The following is a 17,466-nucleotide window of genomic DNA, read 5'->3' on the forward strand; positions in this document are numbered from 1 at the left end:
TGGACAAGCAGCTATTTATTTTTGTGTACAAAGGAACACACCCAGTTAGCAGGAATTTTTTTTTAAGTCACAGCCAGCAACAGACTTGCTTCAATAACCTAGTAAGAGGCCAAAGGAAATGAGAGAGGTTGTTGAGGAGAGAAAAGAAGAGATGTTCTAATGTGTCAGAAATGTGTGGAGTCGTTCTTCATACACAGATGTAAAACACAGCGATAAAGTTGCTGCTTCCATCTGCCAAGAATCCTGAGGGTGAGCGAGTGGGGGGTGGGGTGCACCCGGGGGTGAGCAAGGGTAGGGGAGGGGCCTCCAGCACACAGAATGGAAGCGCAGCTGCAAAGAAAGAGCTTTGTCCACAATCCAAACTTAATTTGTAGGAGACCCCCCAAGCAAGCCCACTCCAGAGCTTCTCAAACTATCTGAAGCACCCAACTAATTTTTCCCATGTATTGTGAACTAATATTTTGGTAAAATATAATAATTTATGACAATAAATGAAATGCATGAGCCCCCCTGTTGCTTCTGGGCTGCCATGAGGTGAGCAGCTTTGCTCCACTGCACCCCTCCCTCCATGATGTTCTGCCTCTCCACAGGCTCAGCCATGTCACCATAGACTGGCACCTTGAAAAATCTCTCCTCCTTTTAACAAATAAACTGAGTGTTTTCTAAAATACAACACCAAAGAACAAAGAAAACAAAGCTAAACTGGACTTCAGCAAAATGCAGAACTTTGTGCTTCAAGGGCTACCATCAAGCAAGCGAAAAGACAGACCATCAAGTGAGCAAAACTACTTGCAACTCATCTCAGGTAAGGTACTTACTTCTAGAACATGTAGACTTACGACTTGATAATAAAAGGACAAATAGTGCCAACAAAAGTGGAACAGGTTCTAAACAGAAATTTCTCCAAAGAAGATACGTAAACGGCCAACTGGTCTTGAGCACATGAAAAGAGGCTCATCATTAGTCACTAAATGAAATTAAAATGAGCTCCAACTTCATACCAACTTATGATGGCTATAAATAAACAGAAAAGAACAAGCATGCACACGGACCTGGAAAAGTGGATCTTTGCACACTATAATGAGAGTGTAAAATGACACAACACTCTGGAAAGCAGCTTGGCAGGTTCTCAGAATGTTAAAACAGCTGCCCTGTGATCCAGTCATTCCACTCCTAGGTAGAGACTCTAAAGAAATGAAATGTTCATATGAACACTCGCACATGGATGCGTGTAGCAGCATTATGGGAAACAGCCAAGATGTAGGAAATACCCAATGTCCACCAATGGATGAACGGACAAAGTGTGGTCTATCCTATCAAAGGCGTGAAGCACTGGTACATGCTACTAGACCGATAAACCTTGGAAACATGAGGTTAAGCGAATGGAGCCAGTCACAAAAGGCCACTTATTGTATAGTTTCACTTACATGAATCCCCAGAATAGGCAAATAACAGAGACACAAAGCTTAGTGGCTGCCTACAACTTAGAAGGGTTGCTAATGGGCACAGGGTTTCTTTTGGTGGTGATGAAATTTTCCAAAACTGAGGTAATTACACTATAAAACCACTGAATTACAGATTAAGTGAGTAAAATATATAAAAATTATGTTCAATAAACAACACCAAAAATGAACTGCAAGAAAAATTATAACACAGCTGGATGCCACAACAATGCCAAACTGCTTTAAAAGTTTCTAAAGGCCTACCCTCAGTTTTTGTACTCACCTCCCTGTGGATGTGTTAACACACTGACCCTAGGCCCACATACCAGTTAGAACCCACACCGAACACCCTAACCCACCTCTCCTCTTACCTGTGACGTTCTCCCACCAGGATGCTTATGCTCTACAGCAAAGTGTGTATGAGATTCCAGAAAGCAGCACAGGGCCATGGCTGAGCGGCTTCTGGAGTTGGCCAGCCCTGCACTGGAATCCCTGCTCTGTCTGCCTCTAACATTCTGGCTTCGTGGCTCTGTTCTCTGGAATCTCAATTTACTCCTATGTAAGAAGATACGACTATAACTTCCATCAAATTCTAGGCATTCTGAGATAAACCAAAGTGCTCAGCTAATCCCCGGCACACAACATGGGCACCACAGATGTCAAGTATCATCACCGTCACCTTCTCCTCCTCCCCCATCTTCCTACTGCATCTTTGTGTCCCACCCGCTCTTCCCAGGCCCAGGATTCTGTACTGCTTCAACGCACAGCAACACAAAAGAACAAAGATACACAACACTAAAGAACAATTCATGATGGAACTCATTCATTCTAGCAGACTTAGCCTGAAGGCCCTTGGGGATCACATGGTCCACATGTTCCTTTAAACATGGAGAAACTGACATCCAGAGTGATGCCACCTAGCCAGCAGCTGCAGAAGCTGGCCTCTCACTCCTCTACCTGCCTAGGAGTTGGTCCCCATTCCTTTGATGACACCAAGCTCTGAATATTTTTGAGAGAATACACTTTGCTTCTACTCTAAGCCTACAGGGTTTGAGGTCAAGGATGATATACCTGCAGCTCCAGGAGCAGGTGCGAAACCCTAGTCCAGCCAATCAATGAATCCCACCTCCCTAGCCTCAGGGAAGAACCTATGTGAGAGCAGAGCAGGAGAGGACAAGAAGTAGAATCCTCCAACACCAGGGTCCTGGACAGCCCTGGCCGACATAGCCTTTCTACCTCTGAGGGCTTCTCTGTCACTGTCACCAAGAAACCCATTTTGCTCCCTAACCCAGGCCTGAGTTATTGTTTTCTATCACTTGCACACTCAAGTGTTCTTGACTGAAAAAGTCCTCACCGAAACCCAAACATGATTTCATCGTGGCGGAGGTGAGCATCATCATCAATGGACAGGATGGCCTCGGTTTCAATCTCATTCCAGGGTAAGAATCGATTGTTCAAACTGTTCTTCTCAGTACGAACCACCTGGAGCAAGGGAGAAAAATGCAAGAAATCAATGCCGCATTACAAAGCAGATTCAAAACTGTCCTTAGGTCCGAGAAGACTAGCTAAGTCTACTGAGTCATTTGGCCTGATTACCTACCGAATGTAAAATCAAGCATATGCCTTTCAGGGATAAAAACTGCCTTTTGATTCAAAAACTATACAAGGATTTCACATTCAAACTTTATTCACTGTTAACCAATTTTCTTGTGAATCAAACTGATGCTGAGGATCTTCCTGTGAACACAACCTAGGAAATTGAAAATATCCTTCCCAGAGAACACAAGGTGGCCAAGTGGAACCGAGGGTCCAGTTCCCAGCCCCAAGGCCCCCAGCCTGTCCACAAATTCTTAAAACCAAATTCTGAAATCCCTCAAGTCTACATCATTTCTGACCCACAACTTTAAGGCTTTGGGGGGAAATACAAAGCAGGAAGAAAAAAAAAAAACGCACAGCCTATCCTGTTGAGATCAGCCACTTCCCACTGCAGTGCCCACCTCCAGGGCTGACCGCACAGCCCAAAGCCAGCTTCCCTCTCAAGCTGGACAGAGTGGAGCAAAGAGCCAGGTCCTATGTCCATCAAGTCAACCACCCTGTACCAAGCAAGGTGACCCATACATGCAAGGCAACATTTGCTTAATAAAACAAGGGTCAGTACCCCAAAGGGTAGAATGGTATTATAACCAAAAAAAAAAGTTTACTTGAACCAGACCCCAGATAAGCCCAGTTCACCTTCAGTGCAGCTGGCAGCTTTGTTAGTCACCTGACCGCCTAAGTCTCAATCATTAATGGTTGCAGTCATACTCAGACAGCTCACTTTATTTTTACAGAATCTTCAGATAATTAGTCCCAGTGATGAGGAGCTTTCATTTCATTCTCAAGAAACAAAGAGCATCTCATGGAGAATGGTCTTTTTAGAAAGCCAGGAAGGTCATCTTACTGTCAACAGACACTTCCCTTATACTGAGGATAGCTTCTACCTGGCTTGGCGTGTCAAAGGTACCTGAAGTGTTGGAGCTTACATGTGGTTCCAAGGAACTCCATGACCAAACCAGCAAGCTCACCTCAGCTTAAAACACCGCTCCTTCCCCTCTACAAACAGTCTCTCCCAGAGACCCATCTGCCTGCAGATGCCTCTGGTCACACCCCACTTGTCAGAATGTCACGTCTATGTTCTTGAAGCAGAGAACTTGTACTGGAATTCATTCATTCTAGCAGACTTAGTCTGAAGGGCTTTGGCGATCACAGGGTCCACATCTCTTTAAACATGGAGAAACTGACACCCAGAGTGACGAGACACAGCCAGCAGCTGCAGGAGTGGCCTCTCACTCCTCACCCCAATCCAGTCCTTCCTGCTAAGAGGAGGCTAACTTTATGAACTTCTTCAATCCAAATGCATTCTTTTTTTTTTTTTTTTAATAATGAGTTCTTTTTTGTTTTTTAGTTGTAGTTGGACACAATACCTTTATTTGTTTATTTTTATGTGCTGCTGAGGATGGAACCCAGGACCTCGCACGTGCTAGGCGAACGCTCTACCACTGAGCCACAACCCCAGCCCAATCCAAATGCGTTCTTAATGTACATACCATCAGTTATGTAAAATAACTCATCACTTGGAATGTCACTCTACCTCAACCCACAGGTGCTTCTGCCCAAATCACAGCAAAAGATCTGCAACAGGTGTGCTGCTACAGACACCAGGTATCAGAGCCGAGCAAGAGACACCAAAATCCACCTCGCCCACGCCCCGTCTGTGGCAGAGGGCCTGCACTGGGCTTCAGAAACAGAACCAAGCAGCTACAGCCTGAGGCAGGAGGAGAGCAGCCAATGCGGAGCCTCCAAGTTCCCATCTCAGCAGCTGCTGACTCCCCAGGGAGCACCATTTGGCAAGTTTTGTAAGACACATCCCAATTTCAGAAATGTTAAAACAAAAATGAGGTCCAACTCAGACAGGATGGAATACAGCAGCGGCTCAGGCCCCGACGCACCCACCTCACCACTGACTCTTCATTCCCAACACACCTAGCATCCGCTTCTCACCACACTGCAATCCTGCCAGCTGGCCGAACTGCTCCTCAGCTGGAACAGTGGACATTCACAGCCAGGTCTCCCAGGGAAGACCCACCTCATGGAGCAGCTGAGAGACAGCTTGCACATTCACATGTAGCTGACCACTTTGGGGGTTAATCTCCAGGAGGCTCATCTACAGCAGAATTAGTGATGGCAAAAGAGCAGAGCCACAGCACCCATGGGATCCACAGCCCAGCAGCAGTGACATCACTGGGGCTGTAGAAAGGCAAGCCCTGAGTAGCCCTGACAGGATCTCCATTTCTCAAGACGCCTTGTGACTGCTGTGCACACCAAATTTTGAGAAGCGTTAGAGCGAAGAGAAAAGCACGGCTTTGGAGTGAGGACCATACTAGCTACACCACCATGGCACCATGCTATCCGCAAAAACTGAAGTTATTTATAAGCCAAATAAGACAGACAACCAAAATGTGAAAAGGAAAAACAAAAAAAAAAACCTAAAATGATCACACTCCGATACCTAGAACACATCCAAAATAATCTAACTGGTTTACAAAATGAACCAAACCAAGAGAACCTACTTATTATAAGACCAGGGTGGAGTCAGAGATGGAGGAGCAATGTGGCCGAGACGTGGCCTGGATTTCACCACCAGCTTTTCAGTAAGTCTATTAAAATCCATCACTTGGGTAATCAAGAGGCAAGAAAGGAATCACCATTGATGCTAGGAACACAGTGCCCCTCCCCTGGACCAGAACTGAAGCAAGATGTGCAGGTACAGGAACTGCATTTTAACCATCAGAACAGTCAGAGAAAAGGAAAGCTGTAAGCATCACAGACACAAGTGTCGAGTACTGCAGCTTTTTTTGTGGCTGGCTGGCCAACAACTGTGGTCAGAGTAGGTGGCCTTAAGAATTGAGAGCAGGGCTGGTGATGTGGCTCAGGGGCAAAGGGCTTGCCTAGCAGGCAAGAGGCCCTAGGGTGCAAAAAGGAAAAAAAACTAGAGCAGGGTTCTCTAACAGGAGTGGCCCCCACCCCTACCCACCAGGGGACATCTGGCAATGTCTGCAGACATTTTTGGTTGTCACAATGGAGAGTGAGCTGTTTGGGTCTAGTGGGTAGAGGCCGGAATGTAGCTAAATTTTGCAATGCAAAGGACAGCCTTCCCCTGACTTGAAGAATGATTCAATCCAAAATGTCATTGGTGCCACTCCTGAGACACCCTGATTGAGTCGATCTCCAAAAAGATGAGTAAAGCAGACAGTATTTCAGGAATAACTGAAGTTCCTTATCCAAGGACAACCACCTCCTCCCACAACCCTAAGACTTCTGCCCTTACAAACTGCAAATATAAACTAAAGTTCAGGTGAGGTGAGGGAGAAGGGAGGTGGTAAAGAAACTGCTTCAAGGCTGGAGTGCTCGATGGCAAGACACAAGCTTGGCCAAATAACCATTATTGGTTTGGGCACCAAAATCAGAAGGACAAAAAGATTCAAGAATTTCTAAAGGCAGACAGAGAGATCAGCATTAGCCTCCAGGAGTCTGAAAAACGCTGAGAGAATGTAAAAAGAAACTGGTCAACAAGAGTATTAGTGCCTGACATTTAGGGGAAAGATTCTCATTTTTGATGATATTGTTCAGTTTCAAATTACAACAGCTCCCACCCCAACACTGTCTATTTCCTGGTGTTATCACAGCACGGTGCTACTAGAAACTTATGGGTACACTCTCGTAACTAGTGAACATGAAGAATGATTTGCAAATTAATGCTCTAATCACTGGTATGACATTAACCAGAATGAGCAGCGCACAGTGCCTGGCATATGATAGACTTCAACAGGCAGTTTACACAGTATGAGTGAATGAGTTGGAATTAGCACATAACTAAGTCTTTCCGTTCTGTTTTCAGAATGATATAAATACCTGAAAAGATCAAAATTATCAATGAATATTCCAATCTTTTTAATATTAAAGAATGATAATTAGAAAGGAAATAGGAAGTCTGACAATATTTTAACCTAAAGAAAAAACCCATCAGCCTACATGGGTCAAATGGGGAGCAGCACTCGCTACCATTCACCCTCCTGGTTTCACATCCCCTGCTCCCCATCGGTGGCTCCCTGCTTCTTTGTTTGCCATTGTGCATAAAAGCCTTCCCTTCTGTCACCACACCTTCTTCTCATTCATCTCAGCGGAACAGGGAGGACAACACTCCTGGCCTAGAACTCTGCCACCTACTAAGTTCAACAACTTTAACACACATAAAATGCTGTCCTTCTCTTTACCATCACACTCGGCCCACCAAGGGCCGCAGCCTCCAGCCTCAACACCACAGCATGCAAACACAGTTCCTAACAAATCCACTGAGAAAACGCTGTGCTTGCAGACACCACTCGGCTGAGAACGGAAACAGCAGCCAACTTCAGCCTTCCAGCCTCCTCTTCCTCTAACTGAAAAAGCAACCAACCATGGGGCTCAGGAATCAGGAAAACGAGGCCCCAGCAGAGGCTCAGACACCAGCACAGAGTGAAACAGAGCTGGGGGTGAGTGGGGAGGGGAGCAGAGAGGCCACCAAATGAATGGGCACCAGGACTCCTGGATCTTCCAAGGGACTCATTCATCAATAAACACCAAGTGGTGGGGGCCACAGCTGGGAAGTGCAGAAAAGGAAGGGAAAGGAGTAAGAAAATAACATGGTGAACTGGTTTTCCAATTATAACCTGGAATACTGCGCTAATACATATAAAAACGGCCATACATTTTAGATTGGGACAAGCCTGTTTTAACTTATAAAAGTTGGCAATGATCCTGTAAAACTGTTTTACCTTAAAGTCAGGTGCAGTGGCACTCAGAAGGCTGAGGCAATAGGATCCAAGTTCAAGGCCAGCCTCAATTGGTTAGGGCCTTGTTTTGGGTTGGTTGGTCTTGGTGCAAGAGATCAAACTCAGGGCCTCCCACATGCCAGGCAGACACTCCACCAGGAAAACTTCACTCTGTTCCTGCCTCAGTACTGGCCCCTCTGGCCCCAGTGGCTGGGAGTAGCTGGGATTATAAGCCACTTCACAAGCCTAATGTAGGTGTTAATTAGTCAAATGACCTGAAACAACAAAATTCTTGCAGTCTCAGACTCCTTCCTTTGAATTTGCAGAGTACAAATACCCACATAAGTAAATTATTAATACAATTAGTAAATTCTTTTACAATATGTCTTTTCAGCAATTCCTCTACATTTCTATAATTTTGGCTATTCCGATTTCTGGTAGCTTTGCTTCATAATCTTTTTCAGTCATACAGTTCATCCCAAACAGAAAGAAAAAGCCAGAGTTACAATCACCGAGTTCTTAAGTAAAATACTGTCAAAGAAAAAAACCCAAGCACCCAGATCCACCAATACCCAGTGAGGCCGACCAGCCTCTGCAGAGCCCTCACCGGGAGAGGCTGGACAGGTTCCTCCTTCCTGTTCAACTTGCCTAGAAATCATAACACTGGACAATGACCATCTGAATCATACAAGGGATATTTTACAGAGCAGAATGGACAAAGATAGAACTTATCAGGTTTCTGAGGCATAATGACCTCTCCTCTCCATGAAGTCTGGCCAGCGGTAGAGCCTCTGGCCGCCTGAGCACCAAGACACCACGGGTGCTCCGAGGCCGTTCCTTCAGGCCCCAATCCTCCTCCCCAACGCACTACTTGTAAAGCAATATTAAAAGTCTCTTGCCAGGTGTAGTGGAGCACACCAGCAATTCCGAAGGCTGAGGAAGGAGGATGGCAAATTCCAGGCCAGCCTGTGCAACTCAGAAAGAGCCTATCTCGATAATGAAACAATAACCCTCCTGGCACACCATTCAAGTTCCCAAAACAGAGCCATCTCCTTTCCATCTGAATACCAGTGACTAAGAGAGAAGGAAAGGGCCCTGAAAAACAAACTCCTCTCTTGCCCTCTTCCAGCTGGAAACCACTCACTTTAAAACTTGATTTAGTCATTTTTTTCTCTTTCTTCTTTTCAGGGCATGGAACATAGGGCCTCATGCATGCTAGGCAACCATTCTACCATGGGCTACATCCCCAATCCTCCACAAACTCAAATCTCTATCATACTGCTGTAGTTTTATTTGGGGGGAAAATGACGCATTCCAGCCATTCTGCTTCCAGAGCCTTGAAGTCTCCAAGGACATGAATGAGTCAAGCTCACCTCTGAACTCACCCTCTCTGCCCCCGCCACCCTGATCCAGACTACCACCACCTCTCCCCTGGGCTACTGCTACTACAAGTCTTTTACCTGCCTCTGCTCTCTTTCTCTGAGGCATCCTCTCACACTCAGGACACATTCTACACTGCGCAGCTTGGCCTGCAGGTTTCTGCACAAGCCAGCCCTGGCCACCTCCTCCCACCTCCCTTCAAACTCCCCACAAGAGCTCCACTGCAAATGCAGAGAGGGTTGCTTCTCACAGTTGCCACCGCCTGTGGACGCCTCTAGAATTTACAAGGCTCTCTCACTCCATACAAGCTTCTCAGATGTCCAAGAGCCCTTGCCAGGCACCCTGGATAAATTAGTTTGTACCCTTTAGGAAGGGAGAATGAAAAATTCAGACTCCAGGGCTGGCTTCCAAAGAAGCCAACAAACGCAGTGTGAAGATGAGCACTGCTTTGAGAAAGCCTGGCTATGCTGCTAATAACTAAAAGATATCACTTTCCTAACAGCCCAAGTCTTCAAACACCAGCAGCACAGATCTTAAGGTTCTCATTTCACAGAATGCTCTAACAAGGCCACCCCTACTTATCACTATTTTCCAGAATCTAAAGTGTGAGAAAGGAACACATGCAAACAGGAGAGAATAAAGCAATAACTATGAATCAAACTTTTGTGGGACCATGTATCAAAAGGGATTATTTGCAGGCATCTGCTTCAGGAGGGCTGAGCCAGCTCCTGCCAGGTAATCCTCCTGCGGAGGGCAATCAAGCTCTGTACAAATACACCGAGAGAGGACCTTCCTGCAGGCAATGGTGAGGGAGCCACTCACGGCACATCATGGAGTGGAGCTGTCATGCAGGGGGAAGGAAGTGCTGACACAGGAGAGAGCAGAGCCAGGGCCGGGAAGGACAGCTGGAACCCTCAGACCAAATCCTGTCAGGCTGTCCTGAAGGATAAGAGGAAAGAGTCTGGGGCAACCACTGGCCCGGAAAGACAGGAGGAAATTCCAAAAAGGAGAAAACCAGAGAGGGGGAGCTCCCAGTGCCGGGTATAAACCGGTCTCTGGCTCACTTCAACTCTGCGCATGCTTGGTGCAGGTTGTAAGCAGACCAGCTAAATATAAAAGAACTCAATGAACTGTGGAGTAGCCATTAAGAGAACTTTTAGTCTGGGTCCAAGTTATCTGCCTCGTAAGACAAAAATAGCAACACTTTTCAAAATTTAAAAAAAAAAAAAAATCAAGGAAAGCAATGCCAAGGAATATCAAAATCAAACTGCTAAAAGCCAAAGATAAGGAAAAGATCCTGTAAGCAGACAGGGAAAGCCACACATAACACACAGGGGAAGCCCACTGACTATCACCAGGAACAGCAGAATGTCTTTAAGGGGCCCTGAAAACATGGTCCCAACCTAGTGGGGACTTTTTCAAGAGAATGGACATCAAATCTGTTGTCAGAGTAACACTCTCCATCTGACTCCATTAGACAGCTCTGTGGCTGTGCTCCGGGAGCCAAGGTGCTCGACTCAACTGTTAGCAAAGAATGCAAGGGACACAGGGTGAAGGACAGCTGGGACTCTAAGACAAAATCCAGTCATTCTGGCCCGAAGGATAAGAGCAAGGAGAGACACAGAGAGAGCAGACAGCACCACCATATCTCCCTGCAGCAGCCCTACAACATTCAGTGAGAGCACCACACTTCTCCCCTCTCTCCGCAGGTCCTGGCTCCTTGCCCATTCACTATTCCATTTGAGCTAGAATTCTCTTTGCATACACTTTTATTCTAAGCCAGACCCCTTTGTTACGTAATTAATTATTAAAAAAGAATGGGGAATTTTAGTATAGAAGATCTACCAGGTGCCACTAAAATAGTTGGGGCTCAACAGATTTCACAGTTCACACATGATCCAGAACTTATGCATATTGCTTAGTTGAGAAGCTGAGCAGAAGAGAAACACAAGTTGCTCAGCATTTTCTGAAAAGACAGAGGTTCCTGGGTTGATTCACTTAACCAATGTGCTGACTTTGAGTCACTTTCCTAAGGACTGGAATCTGAGACTGCCTGGGAACCACTGTGCTGCTGATTTTCTAAACCCTGTTAATCCCAACACAATGAATAGGTGATGTCCACATCTAGGTGGGAAGCCACTCTGAGGCACAACATAGTAGTGCCTCTCTGACAGGGGAGGCAGCAGCTGCCACTGTCTCTCTAGCCCTGATGCCTGCCTGCACCCATGTCAGCAATTCCAACTGCTGCCCAAAACACCTGCTTCTCTTAAATGGAAAGAAGTCAAAATTTTTAGAGAATGGAGTGAGACCTCCAGCTTGAAACTGTTGCCACATTTTAAAAGAACTAGAAAAAAACTGCATCCCTAATATGAGCTTTCTAGAATGACCCTTTATTTGGAAAATTTCAGGCACTTCCTAATAGGTTATGCATTAATTGCAGTGTGATGCCCAGCAATAAAGAGGACTGCGTATTTCCTACCAGTGTTAAAGAAAGAACAGTTCTAGTAAGTGCTCCAGTGAACTCCAGTTCATGGTTTACCAGGTGGCACCAGCTTCTCCACATCTTGACCAAACTCAACACGCAGGACAAACGGAAAGCGTAGGCAGCTCTGATATCCCACTGCGGGATGACATCTGCCCTTTGCAGAGTAAGTGCTGCTGCCGCTTTTATTTTTTAATTCAGTGACAGTTATGAAGTTGAAACTAAGAAAGGAAATGAGTAAAATTCACTTAGGAAAAAGTTTGTAAAGGAGATTTCTTAATATACAAGATAAACTCTGGGATGGAAAAGAATCCTAGTCTTTCTTTGATTGGTCTCACACAAATCATCCCTAAAAATCACCAATTTTCTTAAGCAAGACTCTAGTTGATGCATGGCCCATCAGCTCTTTTGTTGTTCTTTGCTACCTTTTTCTAGAAAGTACCAATGTTGCAAGGTAAGTAGTTGACAGGTCTGCTTTAAGGCTTCACATCTCTCTTGCAGATCACCAGTTTAATTCAAGCAGGTAGATACAAAAGCCTCAGAATGCCACCCAGTCCTACATGTTTAGATCTTATCTTTCCTATAAAATAACAGCATGTAAACATCAGACATGGAGTAAAGAATGAGAAAGACGGGCTGGGGCTCAGAAGTAGAGCATTTGCCTAGCATGTGTGAGGCACAGGGTTCGATCTTCAGCACCACATATAAATAGATAGATTGGGGGGGGGGGGGCACTGTGTCCATCTACAACTAAAATTTGAAAAATAAAGAACAAGAGAAAGACCCTGCAAGATACTCTAGAAAAGAAGGCTCTCCAAGTCCCAAGTATCAAACCCCACTCCACCCTTCCAGAGGATCCTGTGAATGACATCATTCTTCTCCCAAATCCTCTGGGATGATTAAAAACTGAAGCTTCTGGAATCAGACATTGTAAAGCTCACCTCCTCCATTACTCATCATGGCCTTGAGCAAATCAATCAACTTTCCAAGCCCCAGTTCCCACAGACACAAAATGAAGAAACAGTGATGATCATACATCACATAACCCTAATTACAGAGCCTGGATCCTAAGTTCTTCCCAACCATGAGCATTCTCATCTCTGATTGGCAGGGATAACTGCACAGGTCCAGTAGCAATTTTACAGTGGCAGTGCTCAGGCGACTTAGGAAGTAAGTAGCAGCAATGAGCTGGCAAGGCCTAAAGAAGTAACAAGCAGAAATTTCACGGGAAAAGTCATCTGTACCGGTGTTTAAAAAGATGTACATTCCTCACCAGTAAGAGTTAAGATAGCTAAAGGGAAAGGCATTAGGAGTGAAGTACATGCATCAAGAGAGACTGCCCATTTTTGTATTACCATGATGGGGACGCCAATGTCAGGCCACAGAAGGTCCTCTGACGGCAGCTTAGGAGAATTCCACACCACCACCACTTTGTTCAGGTACGGGAGGCCGTTCAGCCTCTCCAAGGAGTTCATGAGCACCTCCTCGCGCTCATAGGTCAACATCACCACTGTGAATTGCTCTCGGGGCACGTTACCACCAAGTGCAGCCTGAAACTCCTTGCCAGAACCCCCAGCCCCACCACCGATAGGCCGAAACCCAGTCCCTGAGCCCAAGAACTTGGCCTCTGAGGGCAACACAGGGTCAAAGGGAGTGTGGGGAAAAAGATGGAAAGGTCCTGGAGCAGAGTTCCAGCTGCGGTAGAAGTCGGTGACAGTCAGAGTGAAGTTGCGGAGGTATTTGGGTGAGGCGTAGGGTGGCTCCGTTTCTACTGGCCCCAGGTCTAGGTCCCCGTTGTCAGCCATATTGGGATCAGTTCCAGCCGCCTTGCCTGAACGATGGGGAATCTCAGCTGCTACCTCTTCCCGGATGGGAGCAGCTGGGATCTGAATGCGAGTCCTAATCATGGCCAGCACGGTATTAAAAATACTGTCAGCGGTGGAGAAGTATGTCTCCCAGAGAAAGCGGCCTTGCCGCCTCATGGCCAGCAGATCACTGTCAGAGAGACTGCGTAACAGGAAGTGGACCTCGGTGACACGAGGCTTGGGCACCACGAGGGCCGCCTCGTTCCACTGCAGCATGTCCTGGTAAGGAAGCTGGACTTGTTCCCCTAGTACGACTGGGACAGCACCAACTTCCAGGGCTTCAAAGAGCCGTGTGGCACACCCAGATGAAATAACCAAGTGAGGGTCCCCAGGAGTGATGATGAGGGCAAAGGTGGACAGCTTCAGTAACTCCAGGCGGTCCTCCCGCTCCCCACACAGTGCCCACTCAGTCGGCAGACTGGGCTTGGGCTGGTTTTTGCAGGTAAACTCCACCAGGACCTGATCTAACTTGCTGTCCTGGACGGCCTTCAGAGTGGCAATGATCCGATCGTCATAGTCAGCAGGGGGATCACCTTCCATCTCCTCTTCAAAGGAGCGGGCCTCCTGAAGGCTGGATCTCAAGGATTCAATCTTCTCACCCTGGAAGGTGAAGAGATATTTCCGCTTCACTGGCACCTGTGGTGGGATTTCCATGAAATTGGGTTCTGACATGGCATGGACCAGCGGCGAGACCACCAAGTCAAAGCCAGGTCTGTACTGCGCAGCATAGAAAGTGGACTGGGCCACCATGGCACGGCCTGTGCTGACATTGTATAGTAAATTCTGTGTGTCCGACTTGCGTGACAGGTTGATGATGACGTGGTTGTGTCCATCTGTCCGCCAATGTGGTAGGGAATACAGCTGTTTCTCAAGGTCAGATGGCCGCAGCACGACCGGGTCCTGCATTTCTCCCACTAATACCACATACAGGCAGGCAATGTCTGCATTTTCTGTAACATAAGTATTGGCTCGTGCTGTAGCCTGAAAAGCCTGCTTGACCAGGGGGTCCAGGTAGCTGCCCAAGGCAAACTGGTCACTGTCATAAACATAGACAGGAAAACCAGAGGTGAGAGGGCAGCGGGAATAATCAAAACAGTTGTGCAGGCGGCAACCCCGCGTGACCTTTGGGGGAGGAAGGCCAGTGTCATCCTTCTCTGGGAGCAGTCGGATAGGCAAAGAAAGTTTGGGCTGATTTTGGGCCATCAGCTCTTTGTAAGAATGCTCAGTCTGGCTAATGACATTCTTGAGCTGCAGCAGGTCCTGCTTGGCGTTTTCAATACTCTTCTTACAGGCTTCGATCTTTAGGTTCAGCTTGGCGATTTCACTGTTCAGCTCCTGCCGCTTGGCTTCCAACTGTAGGAGCTCCTCACTAACCGATTCGCGGATGCGGCAGAGGTCCAGCACGTGCTTCACCTCACAGAGCTCATTACCCGCCCGTGGGCCAAAAATCCTTTTGCCAGCCTCATCTGCCTCATCCAGTGTGGTGAGATAATAGTGAGCAATGAGGGGGAAGAAAACCAGAATGATGAACAGTGTAAAGCTGAGCCACGTGAGCCGGATGCGGTTGGACCAGCGCAGCATGCAGGTCTGACCTCCATTCCCCACTCCCCCATTCCGCAACATGGTATAACCCGTCATGAGTTCTCTTGCCCCTCTGATCACGTTGGGTCACTCGCCATAACCGTGAGTTTCTAGTCAGCAAAACACAACCTCTTTCTCACTCACACGTTCCTAGAAGAGTGAGTGCACTCCCTGTACAAGGCACCACATAAAATGGAAATTTCATCTTCCTCAGCTGCGAATGACATGGTCCCTGACCCTGTTCCAACAGATTTTAAGTTCTGGCTGTTGATCAAAGAGCACGTCCTTAATCTTCACTGAACAGTAAAAGGTACCACATTGCTGCTGAGTTGGAAGGGAGGTACCACATGATAAAACCCAGGAAAAATACCGTGGAATCACAAAGGCCATTTCAAAGGCCATAGCTCTTGTTCCTTGGCTTTGCTGACCAACAAATATGCATAGTTTCTACTGCACAGTTGTATAGTAGCTAGTCAGGTCCGCTGGCATTAGAACCACTGGCTCTTATCCACGTCTTTGCCAACAGCCAAGCCTGCAAGAGAAAAAGAACCATTTCAGTGTGTTGAAAAGATCATGTTCAACACCACTCCCACCCCAGCACATTTCTAGAAAATGCTTCACCTTCTAGGATCAAACAACGTTGGAACAAGAGTGTGTTTCTCAGAGAATACTGCCAATCCAAGGCAGAGACGCTGCCCGGCAAGTGTACAGTGCTCACGGTTGGTAAGTGCCCTCAACAGCTTCAGTCTACACCCACCCTCACCCAGCCTCTTCCTGTTTAACTAGATCTAGAGCAGCACTAGCGCCCCATCAAATGATGATCAGCTAAAATCAACAGTGGGCAAAGATGTCTGCAGTAACGATCTGGCCTCATTAGATGAAGAGAAACACCTTCCCACCAATCTTATTAGCAACGTTCACTTCCAATATTCAGACATCCTTTTGAACCACGTAACCAAAAAAAAAAAAAAAACTCTGAAAGGCTCAATTTCTTAAATTTAGAACTGAAAAGAATTGAAGAGAACTCTTTTGCTCTTCAGCCAGTAGCAGATTCAATAATCCAGAGACAAAAGGTATTTCCCAGTTTGCTTCTATTCATCTTCCATTAGCAGACACCATGTGCTCCTTCTTAAACCAGAAATAGTAACGTGGCCTTTTAGAAATGAGAGGCACCATTTCTTATCCTTGGGGGACAGAGGTGCTATCAGACCACATGCCTATCAGGGCCCTAATCTTCTAAAATGGAGATGAGTACGTGGAGGTAACAATATGTTGTGTGGCTCTGAAAATAAAGCAGAGCACATGAGGAACTTTTGGCTCTTCCATCTTGAAACAAATCCCCAGTCCTCTTCTCTCAACCTTTACCATCAGAGGCTACAGAATCTTTCCGCCTGCTCTCTCCACAAACTCAGCGTATCTAGAAGTCAGTTAAATACACTGTGCCAAATTCCTGAATGAATATTTCATTCATTTCTTCCCCCAAAAAGCGTTCACATACTCTTGATGCATCTGACAAGCTATCATAACTGGGAGGCTCTAGAACGCACAGTGGTCCTTGACTTCAGGAAATTCTCTCAGCCTGGAGACAAGATGGACAAGCAAGGGCACTGCCATAAGTCAGGGCTCACCACTCTCCAGCCTCTACCTGTGCTCAAGATGTACAACTATGAAAGGTCTGGTAGAATCTTCACTCACATGTAAGTAACAAAGAGCTGCTATCAGTGTTGCTAAAGGTTTCAGTAGAACAAGTGAGAACAAAACAAAACAAAAAAATTCTATCCAGGAAAATACAGAATTTGGATCATCTCAACCTAGATAAGTAACAGCGAGTCAAATACTACGGAGAACCCAGGGAGGCCAGTATTTCACAGACCTGACATCGCCCTTCTGTTCCAAAGGGCTGACGCTCTCTGCGGCACTGACAGACAGGAGGGCACGGGGTAGAGGGCAAGACGAGCAGCAGCACAACACTCACCCCCTTCCTTCCACACACCAGGAGCCTCCTTTCTCAGGCTTATGTCACTTTATCCTTCCGTAAATAACTTCTTGAAATAGTGAATACCAGGGTTTGCTCTCCTGATTTAAAAAGGAAATATAAAAGTAGCACGCTATTAGTAAAATACCCAATGCTGAAGGTACTATTGAAGAATTTACTCAGTGTTCCTCTGAAAAAGCTCTCCTTGCATAAATAAAAAAAAAAAAACACAGAATTCACTGTCCCAAAAGACACTCTCTTAAGTGAAAACAATTCTACTGATAACTACACTAGGACAACAGGTACAAAATGGGACCCTCACAGCAAACCACACAGCTATGTGACCCGCTTACGTGCCTCAAAGAGAAATAAAACAGAACACCGAAATGAG

General features: G+C 46.3%; 1 protein-coding gene across 4 annotated transcripts in view; it reads right to left on the reverse strand.

Moving 5' to 3' along the window:
• Nucleotides 1-17,466, reverse strand: part of Extl3 (exostosin like glycosyltransferase 3) — a 106,117-nt gene that overhangs the window by 14,155 nt on the left and 74,496 nt on the right. For 2 of the 4 annotated variants that reach the window (XM_078030806.1, XM_078030804.1), the window contains exons 2-3: nt 13,010-15,632; nt 2,797-2,924 (exon numbers count right to left, since the gene is read on the reverse strand). In XM_078030806.1, the coding sequence (XP_077886932.1) occupies nt 2,797-2,924; nt 13,010-15,157 (2,276 nt within the window). In that variant the 5' untranslated portion in view covers nt 15,158-15,632. Of the gene's footprint in view, nt 1-2,796; nt 2,925-13,009; nt 15,633-16,973; nt 16,997-17,075; nt 17,177-17,466 lie in introns of those variants that run through there. The other 2 variants (XM_078030805.1, XM_040292272.2) reach the window with 2 other exon arrangements.

This window comes from Ictidomys tridecemlineatus, chromosome 14, assembly GCF_052094955.1.
Source record: "Ictidomys tridecemlineatus isolate mIctTri1 chromosome 14, mIctTri1.hap1, whole genome shotgun sequence".
Classification (NCBI taxonomy): domain Eukaryota; kingdom Metazoa; phylum Chordata; class Mammalia; order Rodentia; family Sciuridae; genus Ictidomys; species Ictidomys tridecemlineatus.